General features: G+C 51.9%; 2 protein-coding genes and 1 long non-coding RNA gene across 3 annotated transcripts; 1 reads left to right on the top strand and 2 right to left on the bottom strand.

The window, feature by feature from the left end:
- Positions 1-2,452: 2,452 nt before the first annotated feature.
- On the top strand, positions 2,453-23,949 carry LOC106829085 (uncharacterized). Its single transcript, XR_006530896.2, has 4 exons — positions 2,453-2,587; positions 15,044-15,290; positions 22,550-22,657; positions 23,569-23,949. It is a non-coding gene; the product is annotated as an uncharacterized lncRNA (long non-coding RNA).
- CDSN (corneodesmosin) lies at positions 2,952-7,476 on the bottom strand. The gene is made up of 2 exons (XM_014837894.3): positions 7,319-7,476; positions 2,952-5,324 (listed from the first exon to the last, which is right to left on the bottom strand). The coding sequence occupies exons 1-2, from the start codon at positions 7,401-7,403 to the stop codon at positions 3,706-3,708; spliced, it is 1,704 nt and encodes a 567-aa protein (XP_014693380.3). The 5' UTR covers positions 7,404-7,476; the 3' UTR covers positions 2,952-3,705.
- On the bottom strand, positions 20,453-22,040 carry PSORS1C2 (psoriasis susceptibility 1 candidate 2). The gene is made up of 2 exons (XM_014837994.3): positions 21,889-22,040; positions 20,453-21,242 (listed from the first exon to the last, which is right to left on the bottom strand). Exons 1-2 carry the CDS (start codon positions 21,941-21,943, stop codon positions 20,887-20,889), a joined length of 411 nt encoding a protein of 136 aa, XP_014693480.2. The 5' UTR covers positions 21,944-22,040; the 3' UTR covers positions 20,453-20,886.
- Positions 23,950-23,991: the final 42 nt, after the last annotated feature.

Here is a 23,991-nt window from a genome sequence, read left to right as displayed (position 1 = left end):
AAACAGGCTGGGCCAGTGGTTGTGGAGACAATAAACTCTACATTCCACCCTCGTTCCTAATTCAGTCTGTGGCAACAGGTGCCATTTGAATGTCCCAGGGAAGCTGGGTGTTTGCCGCCCTGGCTCCTTTCCTCAAGTTCCCCACCCCTTCCTGACCCAGGTGTCCTGGCTCACAGCTCATCATGGTTGCAGCCCTACCATTCTCTGGGTCCCTATGCCAAGCACACGAGGACCTTCACCCTTGGGATCCCCATCTCCATTGCTTTCTCAGCAATAGAAACATTTGGTTCTCATCTCTTTCTCTTTGGGATCCAGATCATTCTCTCCCAGCACCCCTTTCTCATGCACCCCCATAGCTCCTTTGCCTTGACCCCAACCTGCAGGAGGTTCTGGGTACATAAGTGGCCCCCATCTGAAGGGCTGCTCCTAGATGAGACTCTGTATTTAGGGAAATAGACCTGATTCCCATTCTTCAGAGATGATGGTGTATTAATGTCCCATGGCTGCTGTAACAAATTACCACAAACTTAATGGCTTACAACACAAATTTATTATCTTACAGTTTTGAAGAAAAGGAGTTAAAAATGAGTCTCACTGGTCTAAAATCAAGGTGTTAATAGGGCTATGTTCCTTTCTGAAGGCTCTAGGAGGGAACCCATTTCCTTTGGTTTTCCATCTTCTAGAGGCCCCCTACATTCCTTGGCTCACAGTCCCTTCCCCCACGTTCAAAGCCAGAAACAGCAGGATGTTCTCACATTGCATCACTCTGACCTCCTCTTCTCCTTCCCTCTTCCATTTTTAAAGACTCTTAGGATTACACTGGGCCTACCCAAATAATCCAGGATAATCTCTTTATTTTAAGGTCAGCTGACTAACAACCTTAATTCCATCTGCAGCTTTGATTTCCCTTTGCCATGTAACCTAACATACTCACAGGGTCTAGGGATTAGGACATGGGCATCTTTGGTGGTGGTGGAGGCACCATTGTGTCTACCACAGGTGGTCAAATGTATCCACAGAATATAAGAAATACTGAAAGAGAGTAGATATTTCCAACTAACAATAGAGGAGGGCGCTTTAAATGCTGTTGTCAAATGGCCATGAGTTGATCATTGTTAATTCTGGGCAATGGGAGCACAGGGATTCATCAACTGTTTTGTCTACTCTTAAATACATTTGAAATTTGTACAATAAAAAGTGTTTAAATGCCTTTGTTCTCTCTGTTGCTTCCGGGACACACCCAGACCTAGGCTTCCCTGGTTGCATGAAGTCTAAATATTAGCTGTGAGATTCTACTGTTCCATCCTCATCCCCAGTCCCTTCTGGCTAGCTTTTAGAAGAGTGGAGTCCCTCTCCAGAACTGGCCAGTGGAGGGCAGTGGCCTTTTTGGGTGACATCCACCAGTTTTGCAAAAGCTTTTGACCTGGACCACACCAGAGGCTAGAGGAATTCCCACATCAGAGGCCGTACCCCTCCCCCGACAACACACACTGCAGTTATGGTCCATGGAGCCTCTGAGGGCCTCAGTTCCTGTCGCTGGCTGCAGTTCAGGGACTGGATGCCAGACCATGGGTGACTCAACAGTGACGACAGAAACAGAACTGTTCTGGAGCCCTCCTCTGTCTTCAGTCAACCCTGCTGGTTGGCGCAGCTGCCCCAGGTCATTTCTGATCAATGTAATACATTTCTGCTGGTTCGGGACTTAGAATTTCAACAATAGTCTTAAATTTGAGTCCAGGGGCTGGCCCCGTGGTCGAGTGGTTAAGTTCGCGCGCTCCGCTGCAGGCGGCCCAGTGTTTCGTTGGTTCGAATCCTGGGCGCGGACATAGCACAGCTCATCAAACCACGCTGAGGCAGCGTCCCACATACCACAACTAGAAGGACCCATAACGAAGAATATACAACTATGTACCAGAGGGGCTTTCGGGAGAAAAAAGGAAAAAATAAAATCTTTAAAAAAAAAAAAAATTGAGTCCAGCTAACATCATCCCAGTAGGAGAGACTAGGTTAGATCCTAGGGTAGGGGTGAATTCCTTTGCAGCCAAGCAGAGGTTCTGAGAGGTGGCCTGTGCTTTGGGGTGAGGCTCTTCCTATAGGGACAAGCACAGCCCACTCTCCCCTCCTTGGAATCTGAACACATACTTGGCCTCAGCCTCTCCCCGCCTCTCTCTAGGACATAGTCTCATGGCCCTTACCACCCTCTCTGCTTTCTCTCTCTTCTCACATGGAGACCACCTCCACCTCGGCGCTCTCCCTCTCACCTCCCACAGCTCTCACTCTAGAACTGTAGCAGAGGCAGCAAGAGTGTGGAGGTGGAGAGGACACTGCTGACTCTGTTCTGCCATGGGCTGGGGCATTTTTATTTAGGCCAGTGAGTCACCATACCTGTCTGTAATCTCCGTCATGCTCCCACCCTCTCTTTCACTCTCTCCACCCCCAGCTCCCAGAACAACGCCCACCTGGGCTCCTACTCAGTCACCAGGAGTCTGGTCTGGGTTGTTGCATTCCAGCCTTCCCAAGGTTCCAGTGTCCCAGAAACCCAAGGAAATCAACACTCAGGACTCCCAGAGAGGGTGGCGTCTAGAAGGTGAGGCAAACTAATGGTAGAGGAGAAGAAGCCTGGGTGGGCAAAGGGAGGAAATAATTGGGGCTCTCTTTACTGAGAGGGAAGGACCCCAGGGTGAATGGAGAGTGGAGAGAGAATGAATTTCCAGGAGCAATAAGAGAGGAAAAAAGTGGGAGGAAGGATCTGAGAGATCAAACAACCTCTGATTTCAGTTCAACAAATATTTATTGTTTTCCTCCCTTGTGGGAGAAGCTATAAGGTATAAGAGAAATATTGGGCAAACTTATGAATGAAAATGAGAGACACGGGACCTCTAGAGGCATAGGAGAGTACCCTTCAGGTCCTAAGAGGAGACCCAGGACTCCAAGAAGGCAAAAAGTCTACATCTAGTTCACACGGTTTATTGAGACATTTGTCCAGGATCCAGAGAGAGCAGGGAGCCTGCTCCAGTCTCTGCAGAGCCCTGGCATCTTCCTCACACAGGGAAGTATCTGAGCCTTGAGGGAAATGGCAGCCACAAAGGGGGACTGACATGGAGACCTTGAGAGGCAAGGAGGAGTGCTGGGAACTCACAGAGGAATGTAGTGAGCTCTCTAATGGGGGATGGGAGAGGAATTAGGAGTGTGAGAACCCAATGGCATATTGTGCTGGTTGACCATATGGCAAAGAGGTCATTGTTTTCAGGTAATGGTTTGGGCTGTGCTTTATTTGGCAAAAGGGGAGAGAAGAGGATGACTTGTCGAGACATCAGAGTTACTCTGGGACATTTCAAGGGTTTCCAAGTCAAGAATCTTAATGGGCAGGGTTAGCCAAAGGACTGTACCATCTCAAAGAAATGGCAGAGGAAATTTTAGGGCATGGTTATCTGGCAGGGAGGGTACTGCAGTAGAATGGGAATCTAAGCAGTAGGAAAGAATGAGGAAAGGGATTTGGACTCTACAATTTGGGGAGATGAAGAAAGAAGAGGTGATAAGGGAGAGTCTGCCACATTGGAGCAATGGAGGAAGTAGAGGACCTCTCTTGGGAGGGAGGAGGGAAAATGAGCTAACCTCATGCCTGGGCCCCTGGACTTCTCTCAACTGAGAGATGGTGTGTGCATCTGTGTGTATGCCTGCACATATACATAAGCAAAAGCTGGCTTATGGTCTGTCAAGTAACTCTCCCTGAGGTAGGAAAACTTCAGGGTCAGCCAGCTGGGGCCCCAGAGGCTTCACATGAGCCAAGATGTCCCTGATGGAGCGGCAGGGGATCCTTCCAGAACTGCCGGAGCCACAGGGCTTGGCACCAGCTGAGGGATCAGGTTGGGGAGAGCCATTGGGACCCCCACTCAGTGTTGAGGAGGAGACAGAAATGCAAGGGTGACCAGAAGAGCTGGACTTGCTACCACAGGGCTGAAGGATGATTTTGCCACTGGATTGGGAGCTGGAGCTGCCGCTGAAGGAGCCAGTGCCAGGTGGGGAGCAGGGCCCCTGGGAAACACCGCCGCAGGGATGGGAGGATGAACCAGAACTGCTGGAAACGCTAGAACTGCTGTGGACTCCAGAACTGGAGAGGGAGCAGGGCCCCTTAGAGCCTTTAGAGCTGACTCCACAGGGCTGGACGCCACCAGAGCCCACGGGCTGGAACGCAATGGCCGAGGAAGCTCCTGACTGATAGATGTTGGAACTAGAGGAGCCACGGCTGGGGATGATGGGATTGCTGGAGAAGTATTTGCCCTCAGAGATGGGGGGCCCAGCTGCAAAGGAGGGGGCCCCTGGAGAGCCTCTGACAGGGTTATCTTTGGTGAAGTAGCCCACAGGGTAGATTTTACCCTTACTGTAGGTCATGCCTGGGACCAGATAACTGTCAGAGGAGCCACCCACCACCTCATAGCTGCCGTAGGATTTGTCTACAGAGGTGATGGGAGGACAGGGCTTGCCTGAAAGGCCACCATTGTTACAGGGAACACCTTGAACCACTCTGGGGCCACCAGAACCATGCTGCTCCACCACCACCACCACAGGCCTTTGACCTCCTGACACAGAGTGGGAGTTGGAGATGTAGGGGCCAGAGTTTGAGACAATGGGCCCCCCACTGCAGGGAGAGTCGGGGACGTCTGAACTACAAGGGCGCAGGTTGGAGTTGACCTTTTGGCCACCACTGTTGGATGTCCAGGAGGTTTGGGAAAAGGAAGAGCTTGAGTCTCCTCCAGACTGGGAAGAGCTTACTACCAAGCGGGAAGAACCACTGTTGATTGGTAGAGCTGAGCCAGACCCTGGCTGGGAGCTGATGCTGCCTGAAGAACCACCGTCAGTTGGTAGAGCTGAGCCAGACCCTGACTGGGAGCTGATGCTGCCTGATGGGGAGTTGATGCTTCCCGTTGGGGGCCTGATGCTGCCCGACTGGGAGGAGCTGGATGCACCCTGAAGACTAGAGCCAGAACTGGAGGAGTGGCTTGTCTGGGAATACCCTGTTCCTGGCTTAAGTAACGAAGATCCTGAAGAACCACCCTGGGCGACGCTGGATCCACTGGAGCCAACACTGGAGCCAACACCAGAGCCAACACCGGAGCCACCACTGGAGCCACCGGAGCCACCACTGGAGCCACCACTGGAGCCACTGGAACTGGAAACGGAACTGCCGGAGCTGCTGGAGCTGCTGTGGCTACTGAAGCTACTGGAGCCATCCTTCCCAATGAGACAGGGGTCATTGGGGGAGGTGATACGAGTGGGGTCCTTACATGGGTCTGAGAAGGTCCCGATGCTCTTAGCCAAGGTCCCTGGGGAGGAAAGTCATGGTTAGGAGGGCACAGAGAGGCTTGGCTTTCTCCCTCCCCTTTCAGTCATCGTCCATTCTGATTTCTCCTGAGAGGAGCCCCTCGGGAGAGTCTGGAGTGGAAAAGGGAAGGAGATCTGGCTGTGTCTCTGAAGGAAAAGGAGACGACAGACTAAAGGCTGTCTCATTGTTCTTGGGGGAGTTGCAGGGCGGTGGGGGGGGAGCAAACATCTACCAGGGAAAAGAAAATGAGGCTCTGAAGTAGGAGAGCTCGAAGGGAGATAAGAGGGAAGGGAGAAGTGGCAGAAACAAATAGGTGTAAAAGAAAGGACCCCAGAGAGACAGAGAGCAGGAAGACTGAGACTCTGAGAGCTGGGGGCATAAGTCCCGAGGAAAGAAACCCCAGGTGAGACCAAGGGACCAAATGAAAGAAGACAAAACAACAGAGGACTGAGATGGAAGGGAAAATAGCAAAGGAGATGCTGAGAAAAGAGAAAGCAGTGGCAGAGGGACTGTGGTAAAGCGTAGGGTACTTGAGGACTAGGATTTGGTCACCAGCTTCCTTATAGAGTCCAGGCTTGGGTGAAGGATGGAAATTTTGTTTCCAGTCTCAGTACTGCCCAAGCCAGGAAAGCTGGATGTGGGCCAGGATGTGGGGGCACTCACTGTTGCTTCAGAACCTGCTGGTACCAGTGTGACAGGACACCCCACCCTGAGCCACCCCTGCACTCCTGGCCCAGCCCAGGGACACCAGGATGAAACCCTCCTCCATGGCTCATGACCTTCATCAGCTTACCTCTCTCCCTGCCCAGCCATCACGCAAATGCCTGTCTGCCCCCACAGGCCCACATCTGACTGCTCCTGCCTTCACTTCCCTTCCTGATGTGGAACCTCTTCTTTCCTTAACTGGCCCTTTGCTCCCAACCCCAGGCTCACGCTGCCCCCATCCTTCCTCCACTCCCCACCTCTACCCCTTCACATCCCAAGTGGCATGGACAGAGCTGCGTACTTTATGCATTCAGAGAGGCTGAGTTTGTCCTGCCCTCCTCACAGCGTTACTGTGAGCACTGAATGTAATCGTCTATGTGGAGCCTGCTTTAAAAACACGTGAAGTGTCAGGCATTATGATTTATTATTGCCCCTCTTCCCTGAACCCTCCACCAACAAGCAGCTCTCCAAATCTGTGATGCTTCCCTCTCTGCTCAAAAAGGAGTCCTCTGTGTCCCCTTCCACACCAAACCCAGCTCTGCCCGCAGCCCCTTCAGTCAGCTGCTCGCCTCCTCTGCTCCCCCAGGCGCCATGCAGCCTGCTCACGGAGCCAGGGAAGGTCACCATAAATATCAAGTGGTCAATGGCACTGGCCCCAGAGTCCCCCCCGGCCTAGGGTTTGAATCCCATTTTACTGCTTTCTAATTTGTGATCTTGAGCCAGTTTCCTAACCTCTCTGAGCCTCAGCATCCCATTTGTGGAGTGCCAATAACAAATCTCCCATATGGTTCTTCTAATGATCAAACTGTGAATGTATTTAAAGGGCTACAACAGTGTGTGGCACATAAAAAGAGCTCTCTAAATGACAGCAATTATTATGGCCATTAAATATCCAGTCTTTATCTTCCAGTGCTCTAAGAATAATAATAGCAACAACCAACGTTTATATCACCCTGTGGAACTTCCAAAGCACTTGTCACATACATTATTTGAGACCCACAGGGAGACTAGAGCTAGCTGTTATCATTAACCCCATTCTAGAGTTTCAGAATATGAGGAAAGTTTAAGTAACTTGTCTGAAGTGACAAGGCAGTGAGGAGCAGCCCCTAGACCCAAAGGTCAGATTCCAGAACCCCTGCCCTTCCCCCCTTGCCAGGTCCTCTCCTGGACTCTCCCCACACGGGGTCTCCCTCCCAGGCATTGATCCCTCCAATCTTCCCTTACCTGGTATCTGAATCCCTCCTCTGCCCTCCCCACTCTCCATCACTCCCAGGGCCCCCAGCCTCCTACCTGGCAGGAGGAGACCAGCCAGCAGCAATGCCATCATCCTTTGCCCTCCCACACGCCCCATCCGGGGTGCCTGAGAAGAGCCCATCTTGGACTATGCGACCTTCTGACTGACAGCAGCTCATGGACACCCGGGGCCTTTATGCCAGGGCTGGACATTCTCTGGGCAGGAGTCACTGTGGGGAGGGGAGGAGAGGCGGAGAGGCAGGTGCCTGGGGGAAGTTGGTGTGGCTGAGAGGAGCTGAAGTAATCAGTTTGGGCATCTGCCTACTCAGCAGCAGAGGTGGCTGCAGTGTATGGTACCCGTGGCCATGGGGCCCTCACAATTCCTGCCACCTGACTGGCCTGTCCCTGGCTCCTCATTGCCTAACCTGGAACCATGTGCTCTGCCGCAATGGCTGCCCACTCTGGGGAGACCACTCTCACCACTGGACCCAGTCACCTGGCTCCTTCACTCTCCTGCCTTCCCCAGTATTGTCTGACGCCCCATCCTCCCTCCACTCACAGACTGGGCACTTCAACTTTCCCTGCTGCCCTGGGGTACCTGCTCCAGCCCCTAACCCCCACTGCGTGGTTAACCCCACCCGGATTCCCATCCACAGCCCCTGGCTCTGCCCCTTTCCTCAAGATTCATCACTTAGCCTCCACTTTCCTCCTCCAGATATAAGGACCTCCACCTACCCCCAGCATCTTGTACCCCCCTCCCATTGTCACTGCCCGAGTACCATGCCTGCCACATAACTATTTTGTCTTCTATCAATGAGTGAGCATTTTCCCTCTCAGAAACTGGGAATTGGCACTCCAAACGCCAGCTCCCTGACCTCTCCCTTCTGGGGGGCTCCAGGGACAGCATGAAGGGTGCTGAATGCCAGGGCTTGGGCCTGGGGAGAGGCCTGGCCTGGGTACCCTTGTCATAGCTGGGCCTCAGTTACTCACAGGCCAGTCACAGCCCCTCTCCCATGGCTGGTGACCCTGACTCCAGTGGGTGAGCAAGAGGCTAGTAAGACTAATTGGGAAGGTGGTGGCCCTGCAGCCCATTAGCTGGCTGCCTGGCCTGGATGAGCGAACAGGAAGCAGGCAGCTCGTGTCCTGGTAGGATAAAGGAGGGCCGGGCAGGCTCCCGGGTCCCTGAAGGATGAAAGGCAGGCATGGAGGACCAGAGCCCTGGGACCTGCTAAGATGGGGCGGCTTCTCCTCCACTGCATTCCCTCCCTCCTGCTTCGACCCTGGTTCCACCCCAGCCAATTAATTGTTCACTAGTGTTGCTGAGAGTATCAGTATCGGAGGGAGGGGCCTGGGAGTCAGGGCAAGCTGCTCTCTTCTCCTCCCCTGGCCCACCCAGATCTCTTCATGCTCCCCCACACCAGGCTCTCATTTCCATAACCCCCAGTCTACTCACAAAGGCAGCCCTATCCTTGAACCCTTGCCTGGGCTATCCCCCTCTCTGTCCTGCCCTGCCCCTAACTCCAGCCCAGCACTGTCCCTCAAACTGTCTGCGATGATGGAGATGCTCTGTGTCTGATGATAGACATGTTGTATTTCTGTGCTGTCCAATATGGTAGTCACCAGCCACATGTGGGGACTAAGCGTTCCAAATGGGGCTAGTATAATCAACAGCTGATGGAGGAACTGAATTTTTAATTTCACTTAATTCAAATGTAACTAGCCACATGCAGTCTAATCTAGTCCCTGACTTTCTGCCAGTTCTCAAAATGGGAGTGGGAAGGAAGAGGGGCTTGAGGAGGTAAGGGAAAGGGGCTAATGGGACAGCGAGGAGGTAAGGTAACAGGATAGCATCCCCTGGAGAGGATTGATGCAGGGAGAAGGTGGGGGGAGGGGGCGGGGAAACACTGGCTTTACAACAGGGATGACCTGGGTTCAGGTCTCAGCTAACCTCCCAGCTTTGGGCAGCTCACTGAACCTTTCTGAAATTCAGTGTCTTCATCTGGAAAATGAGGGTATTTTAAGTCATGCTTGCCTTGCAGGGTTTTTGTGAAGATCAAATGGGATATTATCAGAAGGATTAAAAGGGACAAGGGCTGTAGCCCTCCTGGCACAGATGCTCAGCCAATGGAGCATCCTGTCTGTGTCCTCCACTGGGGGAAAATAAACAGCATGGGCTCACCCTGCAGCCCCAGGCTCTCTCTCCAGCCCAGCTGAGCTGGGAGAGTCTCACTACCCTCTGCCCCCTACAGAGCAGCAGACATGCTGTACACAGGGCTGCTATTTAAAATAATGGTGCTCCTTCTGAACGGCACCTCTCTTCCCTCCCTAGACTCTCAGGTACCACTGGCTCCAAGCCCAGGAGGAGAAGGGGAAGGAGGGAGGGTTGCTGGGAGCAGGGAGGGGAGTGGCCACAACAGAGAGGTGCAAGGAGCCTTGTGGGTGGAGAGAAGGGCAGGAATGGTGGGGCCTGTGGGGTATTCTTTTCCAGCATAAACATAGGAAGTGACATTTTTTTGTCTCATTCCTCCCAAATGCTGTCAGACGTTGGCCAGGACAGGCAGGGCCGGAGGAGGCACAGTCTCTCTCGGCCTCTTGCCAGATCTCCAGCCACCCACACAACCTGGTGTATGGCTACGTTCCAACTCCGACTGCTGTCCTCCTGTCCACTCTGTCCACCCCATCCTACCACCCACATCTGCCCCGTCCCTCCACCGCCCGGCCCACATGTGGGCCCTCCTAGCTCCTCTCCGCTCTCCCTGTTTCTTACTGAGAGCCTAGCTGCTCACTGTGTTTTACTCCCTGGTGCTCACGTTAACCCTTCTCTCGGCTCAGCAGCAAAAACCTAAGCTAATGGGGTCGAGGAGGGGAGGGAAGGGCTGAGTGCCTGGCCTAGGCCAGAGCCGCCTTCTAGGATGCTCACCATTTGGATGATGCCCTTGGTGGTACAGGTGTGTCTGCTGCATTCCCCAGCAAAAAAGTCTACCCCTAACCCCACCAGCAAGTGCCCTACCCAATGGATGGACTCGGTGAGAGAGTGTGGGTGACACAGGGTAACCCCCCACCAGAGACAATCAAACTCAAAGCACGTTCCTTCCATAGGCAAGAGATCAGGGATCCTGCCTCATATTTGTGAAGAAGCCAGTTCACTTCCACCCCAGGTCCAGGCCACCCCGGGCTGCCCTGTGCTGGTGTGTTCTGCCCCCGGCAGTGGGTCAGCACACATGGTCCTTGCAAGGAGGAGGAAGACGGATTGTCCTTGCCCTCAAGGAGCTGCATCCAGCTGGGAACACACAGTGTAGACAGAAGGCTCGCGTGGAGAAAGGGGGCAGGCACTTGGCTTCCAGGAGGTGGCAGGACTTTCCCTGGGCCTTGAGGAATGAGGAGAAGAGCAGGGAGCCGGCAGCTCAGACCCAGGCACTGGCAGTGCTGAAAGTATTTGTAGAAGGAGCGGCTGGCTCGTGTTGGCGTGGGGAACGTTCATGCCAAGGAACAGTGGGCAGAGGAATGGAAAGGCTGCTTGGACCAGCACTGTAGGTGATCCCTAACACCAGGCTGAGGGAGGAACGGAGAGCGTGCTGGAGGGCGCAGGGAACAGCGGACTCTGAATGGGGAACAGCATGGTCAGAGAGCGGCTTGGGGGACAGAACCACCATTTCCCGATTGCCAGCTGTGGCCGGACGTCATCCCAAGGACTCCATACATGCTCGAGTGTTTAATCCTCATGACAGCCCCACGGGGTAAATGTTTTTTATCCCCCATTTCACATATGAGGAAACTGAGTTTAAACTATTTGCCCAAACCAGCTGGTAACAAGCAAAAGAGTGGAAAGGACTCAAACCCAGGCTTGTCTGACTTGAAAGCTCACGTGGATCACATTACTCAATGCAGCCGACACCTGCCATAAACTGAGGGCCGTGGTCCCTGGACAGACTTCAGAGGTTCCTTAACCCCTGTAAGAATGTGTGTGAAATTCCTGTCTGTGTACATTTTTCTAGAGAGAGGAGTTTCCAGAATCCTGCTGACCCTCAAAATTTCTCCTCTGCATTTCATCCGGGGGCCTAAAAGTCAGAGTGGATGTTCTAGAACAAGCATTCACACAAGGGTCCTTGGTAGACCTAGGGCTTAGGCTTGACAGAGGGAAAAGGGAGTGAAAAAAGTAGAAAGAGAAAAAGGCTGAAAGAGGAGCTTATTTTGTGGTGGGGAGAGGTGAGGAGAGGCCCCCCCAGAGCCACTCTGGGGTCCAGGACCTGTGGGCGCCCCCTTCTCCGCACCTCTCTCTGCTCTGCTCCAGATGAGGCATCTGCCTCTCCTCCTTTCTCTTTCTCCATCACAATCCCTCCACCTGTGAGGACTCATCTCTCTAGCAACACAACATCCTCTGCTCCCTCATGCAAGGCTGGTGCTCCAGGCCATTCCCAGTAGGGTCTGCCTCCGAGTTGTTTTTCCTGCAGTGGGGATGGTGGCTCTGAGTCATCCACGCTCTCCACCTCGTCCCTCTCGTGACCAAGAATGTAGAGAGGAGGCATTTGTGTGTAGGTGTTCCTGCCCATCTGTGCTGGGTGGACCCTCCTTAGCCCAGGTGTGGCCATGTGATGGCTAAACTTCACTCAGCTTTAGTCTCTCCTCTGCCCGCCTCTTGGGAATGCCCTCCTCACTTCTGTGGTTTCTTCCCTGTGGTAGATGACCAGGGGCAGAATCCACGTTCCACCTAACCTGACTCCTTTGCCCCTTTCTCAGAGAGACTCTGCCACATGTAACCTACGCGGCCCTCACACGACCTCAAAATGGGATGGAAACCATTGGCCCTGGACTGTGGGCTCCATGATGGTGGGCACAGCACATGTCTGTTCATTGAATTCCAAGCACTGAGTCATGGTAGGCACTTGGTGAAAAGAATGAATGAATGTGTCCAGGCCACTTTTCCCCTTTCTACCTTACTCTGGAACACATCCCTTTCCTCTCTGGTTTCTGTGCTCTCCACCCCTCCCAACCTCATCTACAACATGCAAAGCCCCCAGCAGGTGCTGGGTGGGATGTACGTATAGACAAGGCCTTGCCTCCAGGAGCATTCAGTCTAGCCGAGTGGGGGGCAGCAGGATCAGAAACTTGGCTCTGACACAGAGACACTCACTCATGCTCTCTCGTGGGGCTGTCCCACCCACATTCCTCATGGGTGACTGTCTCCACGCTTCTCTCCACTGGAAGATCTCTTTTCTCTGAGGGATGCAGCACACTTCCATTAACAATACCAGAGTTCACATGGCCGTGATGAGGAAGTACTGGGATTTCCCCCTGGACAAGGCATTAATTCGATGCTGGGGGTGGGGTAGGACAGAGCTGTATTCTTTCAAAATTCCCTAGGTGATTCTTTTAGGGAATGCTGCCACCCCAGCATAGCATGTTGCCCCTGGCTGAGAATCACTGCTCTGGGTAGCGGTCCACACCCTGTCAAAATATATTTTACTTCCTCAGAATATATTCAAAGCTGTGGACTATACTCAGCTCTACCTCCTTCTTCTCCACTTGGCTCCCCGGTCCATCACTCTCCTCTAGGACTGACCTCCTGGAATGTGGCCTAGTCAGCCTCCACTTTTGCTCTACCCATAGCCTGTCCTCACCCTCTTAGCAGCCCTGCTGGCACTCTCCAAGGGACCTGGGGCACCGCATGGCACACATGGGAGTGAGGACCGGGTCAGAGCCAGTGGCATCCCCAGGCAGTGAATCCTGTAGAGGAAGAACTTGGCAGGTGGGGGCTCTGCCCACCAGGCTATCTGCCCCCTATTCTTTTCCCATCCCCCACTTTATGCAACCAGCAGGGAGTCAGCTGAGCGACGGTCATGCTCTTGTGCCAAGACTTCACATCTCTGTTTAAGTCACACCTGACGTGGCCACCACCCCGCTTGTCTTGTGAGGAGATGAATCCAGAGGCTGTGATTAGCTCTCAGAGTAACAATATTTTTCCTCTTCTCTGTTCTGTGGAGGGACTGCAGGGAAACCAGGGTTCATTGTCTGCTCGTTAGGCTCACCTATTAAACAGTCATTCTTTCCACTGTTGCTATTAACGCATTTTATTGTTACTGGTCACCAGAATTAGAGACCCAGCTTCCTTCCCGATCCGGAGGACGGAGGAGCAGGAGAGGGTGAGAGGGAGGCGCCAGGGTGCAGTCAGAATGTGCTTTCGGGAGAGGCTGGAAGGACTTGTACCAGGAGAGACTTCTAGGCCGGGTGTGGCCCTCAGTTTCTGGGGGTGGGATCAGCGTGGGCCCATCTTCTCTCCTTCTGGCCAGTCTAAATCCCTCTGGCTGAGAGCTCCTTACGGATGGGGAGCTTCTCCTCTCCCCCAGTGTGTCCCTGGCATCTGATGTAGCACCCACACAGAGGGGACTGGTAAACACAGAATCCTACTGGAGAGCCTGGCATCCTGTGTCCAGCCCTGTTTTCTTGGACCCAGGAACTAGAACCAGAGAGCAGCACTGACCCCCCCACCGTGTACGACAATCAGCTCGCCACAAACATCGGCGCATGCGGGATGTATCTTGATTCTCTCGGTGACCCTAGGAAACAGAAATTACTGTTTGTCTTTTGGAGCTGCAGGTGCAAGTTCAGGGAGTTAAAACAAGGCCTACTATCAGCTGGGGACTTTACCTGGGATCCTGATGCTGCATTGTACATGCTGCGCCAAGCTGGGTTTTCCTCTTCTCCTTGGATATTCCCATAGCCTGGCTCACTGTCATTTCATTCAGTTCTTGTCATCTGCCAGCTCCTCAGAGGCCCTCCCTGACTTTTCTATTTAAAATCAACCCCCTCACTCCCACACACATGGACCATTACTCTCTACTTCCTTCCTCTGCTTTATTTTTCTTCATAGCACTTATCATGATATGACATCCTATTACATGTATCCCATATGCATCTGCTTATTGTTCACTTCCCCCACTAGAGGTAAGCCCTCCTCTCCTTGACTCACTGCTGTATCCACAGCTCTAGAGCATTGCCTGGCTCATAGAAGGAACTCAATAAATAATCAAGGAGAGAAAGAATAGATAGTAAATATGGGGACCACTTGGCCAAGTGGCTATGCTCGAATTTTCCTATGGGCCCTGGAGGCTGCCTCAACTTACTTCACGTGCCTGACTCACCTTAGACAGGTCACCTTGGCGACTAGCGGCACCTGACAGAGGCCTCGGGGAGTGGGTGATGTTAGAGGCAAAGAGCAAGGATTCTAGAGGGTAACACCTCAGAGGAGTCTCTAGGCCGCCCTCTGGTGGTGGAGCATGGAACACACGTGCACCAGGAATTCAGGCTCTCAGCATTCAGTGGGAATACAGAGATTATTAAAGAAATCCCGTAAAGTTACATCCCAAAGTCTTACAGAGAATGGATGGCAGATTAGGGACAAGGACTTAGATCACAGGTGGATGCTCTCACCGTTATACTATCCTGTCTGCCCCATCACAGGAGCTGAGACTATGCTCCAAAAGGGAAGGCTAAGGGCTGATAGACACTTTGAGGATGTTAGGGAGAAAAAAAATCTTAGGAGGTGGATTTGGTTTAACTCAACAAGTCTTTTGAGCCAGTGCCAGGCAGCTGGTGGGCATTTAGTTAAAGATTAGATGGAGAAAATGTATCGCAAGGGAGCTGATGTTTATACCAAGGCAAGTCTTCGGTCAAATGTATCTGAAACATGCACTTGACAGAGGAGTTAGGACCTCCCTCCTGGCCTCCCACCTCAGGGTGTGCCCCTCTCTAATCAACTTTTATCTCATTTTGTTTCCTCCCTAGACACAGAGCTCCTGCAGGGCAGGGAGGACTGAGACTGCTTCTTGCGGTTGTCACCATCACCTGGCACCCCACACAGTTGATGCTCAATAAATGATTGCTGGATGGGCAAACAGATGAGCCAATGAGTGGCTTGGAGTGTCCCTGCCTAGAGAGCTTCAAAGAAGAGCGGACAACCATCTCTTCTGTCCAGTCCAAAGACATTATTCGCCTGCCCAACGGCTGAGGGCTGTGCCAATGTTTTCTCAAGGTAACTCAGCTTCTGTAACTAGATTATCCCGCGATACAGGCTCTGGGTTCTTTTATTTCATTGGAAGCATTTATTGACTGCCTCCATGTCTGCAGTACTGAGCTATTGTTCTCTAAATCTGTGATCCTATTCTATTATTTAATTCTATGACTCCTTGTTGACACAAGGTGCAACAGTGTCCCCACTGCATTCACCCCTAGGTGAGGTCAGCCAAGGCAGGTGGGGAAGAATCCACATTGTCTAAACTGAATGGATAAGTTGGCACAATGGGTTCCCCTGTGTTAATACCATCCAGTCCCACTCAGTCTCCTCCCCAGCTAATAAACACAGCTTGTTTGAGTGCCGATACCTGCTGCCTATTAATAGGTATTAAAATCTCCAATTACCTTATGGCTCCCCCTTCTCTCTCCCACGCACCCACCTGTGTGTCAGACTGGGAAGAATTGGTTTGGAGCCAAGCAGTCCTGCATCCAGTCTTAACTTTGGCGCTCGTGTTATATGTTAGACCTCTCTCAGCAGTAGTTTCTCATCTGTGAAATGGGGCTAATCATTTGCTTGATTGAACACCTTCTGGGGCAGGTACTAGGACAGAAGTAAGACAGACGGGGCACAGTCCCTGCCCTCAAGAAGCTCATACTTTACAAGGGGAGAAAGACATGGAAACCAACATAATGTTGTGGAAATTAAGTAAGACAGCATGATGTAAAGAGCCCTAGATCCTTGCCTGGGCCACATCTGGGACTCAGTTCCTTTCCCTCGCTTTCTCCTTTAAGGGTTTTGTTTGTTTTGTTCTGTTTTTGGTGAGGAAGATTGGCCCTGAGCTAACATCTGTGCCAATCTTCCTCTATTTTGTATGTGGGGCACTGCCACAGCATGGCTTGATGAGTAGTGTGTAGGTCTGTGCTCGGGATCCCAACCTGTGAACCCCTGGTGGCCAAAGTGGAGTGTGTGAACTTAACCACTATGCCACTGGGCAGGCCCCAAGGGTATTTTTTCTCTTTCCATTCCCAATGAACTCCATCTCAGTGGCTTGGGAGGTTGCTGAGGGTCAATTTGAAGGGTCCAGACTTCCTTCTTCCCTTCCATCCCACACCTTTCTGCCACAGTACCCCCAGACATGTGTGTGTGCCTCCCCACCACTGGGCACAGTTCTATCAGAGGAGAAAGACTTTCAGACATGAGCTCCTGAGGCTGGCACCAACACTTGCCCTAATTTCCCCCAAACTACCTGTCCAACAATATCTCCCTCTCCTCCAGGTTATAAACCCTTCACTCTAACCATTGCAATCTACTCTCTGTTGCCCAAATTCACCATTCATTAATGAATTCAGCCATTCATAAAACACGATGTGATGGTAATTTTATGAAAGTCAGTTTGACTGGCCTAAGGAGTACCCAGGTAGCTGGTAAAATATTGTTTCTGGGTGTGTCTGCGCGGCTGTTGCTGGAAGAGATTAGCATTTGATTGGTAGACTGAGTAAAGAAGATCACCCGCACCAATGCAGGTGGGCGTCATCCAACCTGTGAGGCCTGAATAGTGCAAAAAGGTGGAGGAAGGGCGAATTTGCTCTCTCTTTGAGCTGGGACATCTCTCTTCTGCCCTTGGACTTCGACATTGGTGCTCCGGGTTCTCTGTCCTTTGGACTCACATTGGCACTTACACCATCAGCCCCTCATTCTTGGGCCTTTGAACTTGTCCTGGGACCTATGCCATCGGCTCCTTTAGTTCTCAGGCCTTCAGGCTCCGAATAAATTACTCCACTGACTTTCCTGGGTCTCCAGCTTACACGTGGCAGATTGTGGGAATTCCCAGCCTCCACAATCTCGAGAGCCAATTCCCACAAGAAATCCCCATATGTATATTCTACTGGTTGTTTCTGTGGAGAACCCTGACTAGTACAACACAGTAAGTGTCCAGGAAGGCCCAGGCACTGTATTGTGTGTCAGGGCTACACAGATGAATAAAAAGATGGGATAATGTAGTGGTTAAAATCAGAGACATTGGAGACCCGAGATCAAACCCCAGTTTTGCCGTCTGTCCCTGTGTGCCCTTGCATGAGTCATTGTACCTCTCTTCAGTGAGGCTTTGTTTTTCTCCTCTGAGAAAAGGTGATAATAATGGAGTTATTGTGCAAACTAAGTGAGAGCTTAATCTTAGCATTGGGCAACAGTGCCCATACAGCGCGTGCGCAGTAAAAACTGGCTGCAATGGCCTGCAGCAAACCACACTCTGTGTCTGAGGTCGGATTCCACAAAAGCAGATGCTGAGACAGAGATTCAGGTAAACGGGATTTATTATAAAGTGATGAGGGTGGGGAGGAGGGAACGGGGGCAGGAGAAGTGGGACCTGGAAGGGAAGGAGGGCAAACAAGTGTGTGGAACCAAGCTGACTTGTGGAGGGCAACTTGGGCTCAGAGGACAGGAGTAGTGATGCCCCCGTCTTTGTCAGTCATCCATTAAGGGCTGGGGGAGTGGGAGGTGGGGGAGTGACGACTAGGGGAACACTGCCAGGTGCTTCCAGCATTTCCTGCACCTGGCAACGTCCGGTCAGCCCCAGGCACCAGTGGGCTGTTGGGAGAGCACCCTGGAAGTCAGTAGGCACAAAAATGGTGAAGGGGTCCGAGAAGAAATGTGCAGAACAATTGCTGTCCCCAAGAGGCTTGGGGTCTAGGAGTGGAGGACAGACCGGAATAAATCACTGCCATGTGAGTTTTGTTGAGGAGCAGCAGCACCGCAAGACGCGGTGGCGGGGGCAGGAGGTGGAGGTGCGGGTGGGGAGCGGCGCCTGGAGAGGCGTCACTGAAGGGCAATACATCTGGTTGGGGAAAGGAAGGCCATTCCAGGCAGCGGGATCATTACACACAGAGGCAGAGGCCTGCAGCGGCGAGCACCACCGACGGACCGGTGGTAAAAGGAGTGGGCGCGGGCTGCAGAGCCCTGCAAGCCAGCCCCGGCAGCTTCTGCGCCTGCGCCTTCGCGTGACGCCCCGGCTCCGCCCCTTCCTGGCACGTCCCCGCGGCGCGACCCGCCCCGGGCCCTCCTCCAGGAAGTCTACCCTGACTGTTGCAGCTCGCTGTGACTCTCTTCTTAACTCATGGCGTTTACTGCCAAGGTTATTACTTTGGTGCTTCCTCGTGTAATTAAGTTTGCATGTAAATCCTGTCTCCGCTGGCCTAATTTTAAGCTTCCTGAGAGTAAGAAGTGTGTATTTTTATTCTTTATAGTCTCCCATGGCCCCTGGCGTTGGTGGACGTACTAAGGGTATAAGATACTGACTGACTGAATGGTGAATCTAGTCACTTTGGGGCCTATTAAATTCTACTAGGCTCACCCCTACAATTCTTATGTGCTCTAAGATTATTTCTAAAATCTAAACCTAGGGGGTTTTTTCCAAGCTGGTCACGTATAGGTTCTGATCGGAGTTACCACGTAAAAAACTGGGTCTTAAGGGTGAATTTTAAGGTCACACACCCTCAATTTCTTTTCGCCCCTCTCCAGCCCCCACCCTGGTCAGCCACTTGATTGACATTAGGCCACTGGGCTCTCTGGACTCCTGCCCTTCCAACTTTCCTGCTCAAATACTCCCTTAAAGAATTGTGAAAAACTATGTACCCCTTACACATTTTTAAGTCAACAGCTAACATTTTTAGTCATAAGTTTAAATATCGCAAAGGGTATACTTTCCAGAGAATTGTAAATACTTGCATATTAAAAGTCACATCAGTCTTTTAAACGTGGCAGATGGAACATAATACCATAGCACTTTCCTATCCATTAAGACCATTTTAATAAGTGAACAAGCCCTCAACTAGTCAGTGAATTTACCTTTCTTTTTCTTTTTAGTTCCCTTTTCCATTCCACTTTCCATATAGAGTTTTATCCTAATATTTTTTCATTGTATCGCTTTTTTTGTATTTTATTGTATTTTTTGAAAAGTCTTTTATAGTATATCTTTATAGCAAAAACATCCTACATAAATTGAAATTTAGTTCTGGTGACCATGAGACTCTTAAGCATTAAAAAGTTATTCTGCAGTGGGTTTATAATTACAATTATTACAGCTCACAATTGATCAAAACTACAAATATTGATGATGATTAAATGGAAAGGTAAACTTTTATTGAAAATGCATTTTTTTCCCTGCTTTTTCTCCCCAAATCCCCCCAGTACATAGTTGTATATTTTAGTTGTGTGTCCCTCTAGCTGTGGCATGTGGGACGCCACCTCATCGTGGCCTGACGAGCAGTGCCGTGTCTGCGCCCAGGATCCGAACCAGTGAAACCCTGGGCCGCCAGAGAGGAGCACGTGAACTTAACCACTGGGCCACAGGGCCGGCCCCAGAAAATGCATCTTTTAAGGAGATAGAAAGGGCAGATTTTTATTTCCCATTGACTCTTGTTTGGCATCTCCAGGAAGAGCATGCTGGTCCGGTTCAGGGTGGGCGAGAGAGCTTGGTCTTTCTCTGCTAGTGGGAGAAGGGTGGTGTGTTAAGGAGGCAGGTGGAAAAGGAGAAGATGGTTCTCAGGGAGATTCATTTTAGTAAGGGACATGTGTACTTCTGGAAATTGATCCTCTTAAAACTTGGTCCTGCCCACATGGCCCTGGGAAAGTTTTCATGTTCAGGCAGGGCTATGCAAACCAGAAGCTTTTTTTTAATATATATTTTTTTAAAGATTAACACCTGGGCTAACCTCTGTTGCCAATCTTTTTTTTCCTTCTTCTTCTCCCCAAAGACCCCCAGTACATGGTTGTATATGCTAGTTGTGAGTGCCTCTGGCTCTGCTATGTGGGACACCTTCTCAACATAGCTTGATGAGTGGTGGCATGTCTGCGCCCACGATCCGAACCAGCAAAGCCCTGGGCTGCCAAAGCGGAGCACACAAACTTAACCACTTGGCCACAGGGCCGGCCCCCAGAAGCTTTTAAAGAGAGACTTAACTTGGTTTCTCATTCTTCAAAATAGGGGTCCCAGAATGGGAGAAATGTGAGTCTGAATGTCCTTGTAACTCTGATGGTTACATTTCCAACCCTCCTGCTGGGCTCCACATCCTTATGCATGAGGGCAAGACAGGAACTCACATTACTTCCAGATCTCTGTAGGTTTGTGGTTCTGAGGAGAGTATCCAAATATTGAAAGAATATTGGCAAAGAATCAGCCTAGATTCAAAATTAAGAAAACGTGGTTTTTATTTTTCCATTTCTTGGACCCACCATCACTGTCTCCTGATAGTTCCCACTGCAGACCACCAGGTGGCAGCAGAGAACACGGTGCTGCCCGCCGAGTCTCAGGGACGGGGAAGAGGAGGGAGCAGGAGGTGGGACAGGCCTGGACACGAGGTAGGGGTGTGTGCTTCGGCTGTCAGAGCGAAAAGGAGGGGAAATGTAGGGGCTGAATGTGGATCTCGAGGGATCCATATGGATCCATAGGGAGTACGGATCTCAGAAAATATTGGGAATGACACCTTCAGGGTTCAGAATAAAATTGAAGGAATGAGGAAGGGAATAAGGAGTTAGGCTAAACTGGGGAGAAGAGAAGGGTAGAGATGGGCTTGGGTGCACTCTGTCTGGAGGCCCAGGACGCCTCTGGGGGATCGCGTTATCTGTACTCTTCCCGGGGTGGGTCAAGGTCTGGCTCCTCCTGAGATCTGTGGTCCACCTCAGGGGCAGGCGGCCAGGGGTTTTCTGGAGGCTGGGGTCCTGCCGGCCAGGGGTCGTCAGGCCGGGGAGGTTGAGGGGGATCGGTTGTGGGGGGCTCAGGAGGCCAGACTCCAGATGCAGGCAGGTCTCTCCAGGGACGATTAGGGCCTGGAGGTGGAGGGTCCTCAAAGACAGGGGGTACCCCTGGCCAGGGGTCACCAGGGATTGGGGGGCCCCGAGGCAATGGTGGGGAGCCCTCCTCCTCTCGGGCCTCTGTGTGTGGGGGAGAGGGGTGGTCTCCGCTGCCCGAGATGCCTATAAAGGAGGAAGGAGAAAGGTAAAAGGTGATGAAGGCCAGATCCCCACCCCCCAACCCCAGTTACAGGCCCCGGGGGCCTGTATTCCCAGTGAGCTGATCCCACAAACAGACCTCAAAAGTAACTCTCAAAGAGTTCTCCACACATTTACAAAATACCAATGTGCTCTTAAAATGACGTGAAAACTCTGCCCTGAACCATTAACCTGACCAACGTTAAACTGACCAGACCCTCCAGATCAGCTCCATCCAGCCCTGGTTGGGACAACCCACTGGCATGGCCCTATGCTGGTCTGCAGCCCCAAAGTGGTCTACTCCCTTGGCCCCATGTGACACCCGGACCCCACCCCTATAATGACCTCTACCCTCCTTAACACAGACTTCAGCTGAATGCTTGCCTCACATCTGAATTCTGATCTAAATTGCCACATGGAACTACACCTGAACAAGCAAAACATTTATTCTGAGCTGAATGCACCTTCTCGCATCACCTGCATCCCCCAACTCTTCCCCTTATGAATTCTCAGAATATCCTCCATCCCTGTGCATCCAACTCACCCTTTCCTTCTTAGTGGTCACCTTCACCTCATCTTGACCATCCCCCATCACCCCAAATGGCACTCCTGGCCTCCATTCCAAGCTCACCTCCGGCATACAGGCAAAGGACCAGGACCCCCAGTACCTTCCAGCTGAGCATCATGGCTATCTCCGGAACCCCCAAAGTCGGGGGTGGGATGAGTCTGGGTGCCTGTGAACCCCAAGAGGCTTTATAGGAGAGAAGGGAGAGGAGGAGGCCAGTCTCTGGGGAGGGGCCAGCCCAGTGACACAAGGAATCCCATCAGAACCTAACTGGTCAGACCTGTTTGGAAGGCCACAGCTGGTGTGTAACCTCTGAGGCTGGCGTCCCTCATTTCAGCCCCCCAGCTCAGGACCCAGCCACCCCGGCTCTATCAGTGACCTAGCCCTTGGTCACCCCACCCTTGTTTTCACATCCTCCTCCATACACACCCTGCAGGAATCGATACCCATGCATCAGCTCCGTAATCACAGGGACTTCCACCTTTCATTGCTCCAAGCCGTTGGAAGCCAAGGAATGGGAGCAAGGCATGCGTGGGGAAGCAGTGTAATTACACGGGCCAGGAGGCAGGACGCCGGCAGGAGGGAGGGGAGAATTGCGCCCTTTGAACACCTGGGATGTAACTAGGACAGTCTCACTAGCCCACTGAGCACCCTCCACCCCTCCACCCCACTTTGAACCCTCCCCATCAGGGCTCAGTTCTTTCCCTGCAACTTCTGCTCTTCTCAGGACCCAGGCATGCTGCTCCCCAGCATGTCCCTTCTTTAGGCACACAGGGGGCCTCCCAAGCAGTGACATCTGAGGAGTTTCATCAGGAGCCACCTGGGGTGACTGCAGGTAAGGAAGGAATTATGAGGACATCCTGATTCCTTCTCCCCACCCCTGAGCTCACTCCATGTCACGGCCCGGAGGCCCAGGAAGAAGCTGCCTCAGCTCTCTGTCATCTCAGCCTCTTCCTCTTCCCTCTGGAATCCTCCTCGCTGCCCCTCTGGCCCCCTCCCCTGGTCCTTGACGCCAATGCTCTGTGCCCACCCCCTCCCTCCATCCTTTAGGTCTCAGTCTGTCTTGTCAAAGTCTCTCAGGGACCCCTGGAGAACAAGTTCAGGATGGGCTCCTCTGCCTGGAGGTCTAATGAGCCTCTCAGACGTAATGTGTCCAAAACAGAACTCACTTCCTTCCCAAGTTGTTTCCCAAGGTGAGGGACACCCCTCTCCCTCTGTGGCTCAGTGCAGCGTTCATTCCTCTCCTCCCCTGTGCCACCCCACCCCATCCTGGAGTGCCCCATCCTGGAGCGCCATCCCTGCCCAGCCTCCCGCAATGCCATCCTAACTGGTCTCCCTGCTCCCACTCTGCATCCCTCCCCTACACCCAAACACAGCCTCCACAGCCAGCCAAGGGGTCTCTTAAAAATGTAAATCCAATTGTGTGGCTGCTTCCCAGTTTAAAAAATACTCCAAGGGGGTTCTAGTGACTTAGAAGAAAACCCAAACCCTGCCAGGTCCGGGCGTCTCCCTGCAGCACCCTCCATCACTCTCCCTCCTGCCCTCTGCAGGAACTCTTCTCCCGGGGGTCACACAGCTTGCTCCTCTCTCCACTCAGATCTCAGCACAACGTCCCCTCCTCAGAGGCCTTTCCTGTCCCCTCATCTAATGCCGCCCCGACAGAGTCAGTTTCTATCTCATCATTGTAATTTGCTTTCTCTTCATAGCACTTGTTATTGTCTGAAATGCTCTTGTTCGTTCATTTAGGTACTTGTCCATCATCTGTCTCTTCCACTAGGATGGACATGCCATGGGAGCAGGGACCTGTCTGTCGGCTGCCACTGTAGCCCTGACCTAGGACACTGCCTGGCTCTGAGAGTCCCGTTGAATGAGTAAATGTTTTATCTTCCTCTGCACTGGCACTGGAAGATCATCTTCCAGAGGTAAAGAGATTTAAAACAAAAGTTGAAAATAAAGAAAACCTGGAGCTTCTCAAAAAAACTTCCCAAGCAGCCTAGGAAAGGGGTTTTTGAAAGAGGTACCATCTAGAGAAAGAGCTGTGTATGGGACCACTTCTCACACTTCCCTGAAGAGATGTCCCTTATATTCCCAGAGATAACATGTCCAAACAACGACTCCTACTATAGTCATCTTTATTGAGCCACAGGAGAATTCACAGACATCTTGATG

The sequence above is a fragment of the Equus asinus genome, chromosome 8 (assembly GCF_041296235.1).
Source record: "Equus asinus isolate D_3611 breed Donkey chromosome 8, EquAss-T2T_v2, whole genome shotgun sequence".
Classification (NCBI taxonomy): Eukaryota; Metazoa; Chordata; class Mammalia; order Perissodactyla; family Equidae; genus Equus; species Equus asinus.
The sequence above is the reverse complement of the archived record's forward strand: the minus strand, read 5'-3'. Positions and strand labels throughout refer to the sequence as shown.

Coding starts and splice junctions, on each gene's coding strand:
- CDSN (XM_014837894.3), bottom strand. CDS start 7,403: ATGGGCTCTTCTCAGGCACCCCGGATGGGGCGTGTGGGAGGGCAAAGG. Junction 5,325..7,318: donor GGCTGGTCTCCTCCTGCCAG/GTAGGAGGCTGG, acceptor TTTCCTCCCCAG/GGACCTTGGCTAAGAGCATC.
- PSORS1C2 (XM_014837994.3), bottom strand. CDS start 21,943: ATGATGCTCAGCTGGAAGGTACTGGGGGTCCTGGTCCTTTGCCTGTAT. Junction 21,243..21,888: donor CCTTTGCCTGTATGCCGGAG/GTGAGCTTGGAA, acceptor CCTCCTTTATAG/GCATCTCGGGCAGCGGAGAC.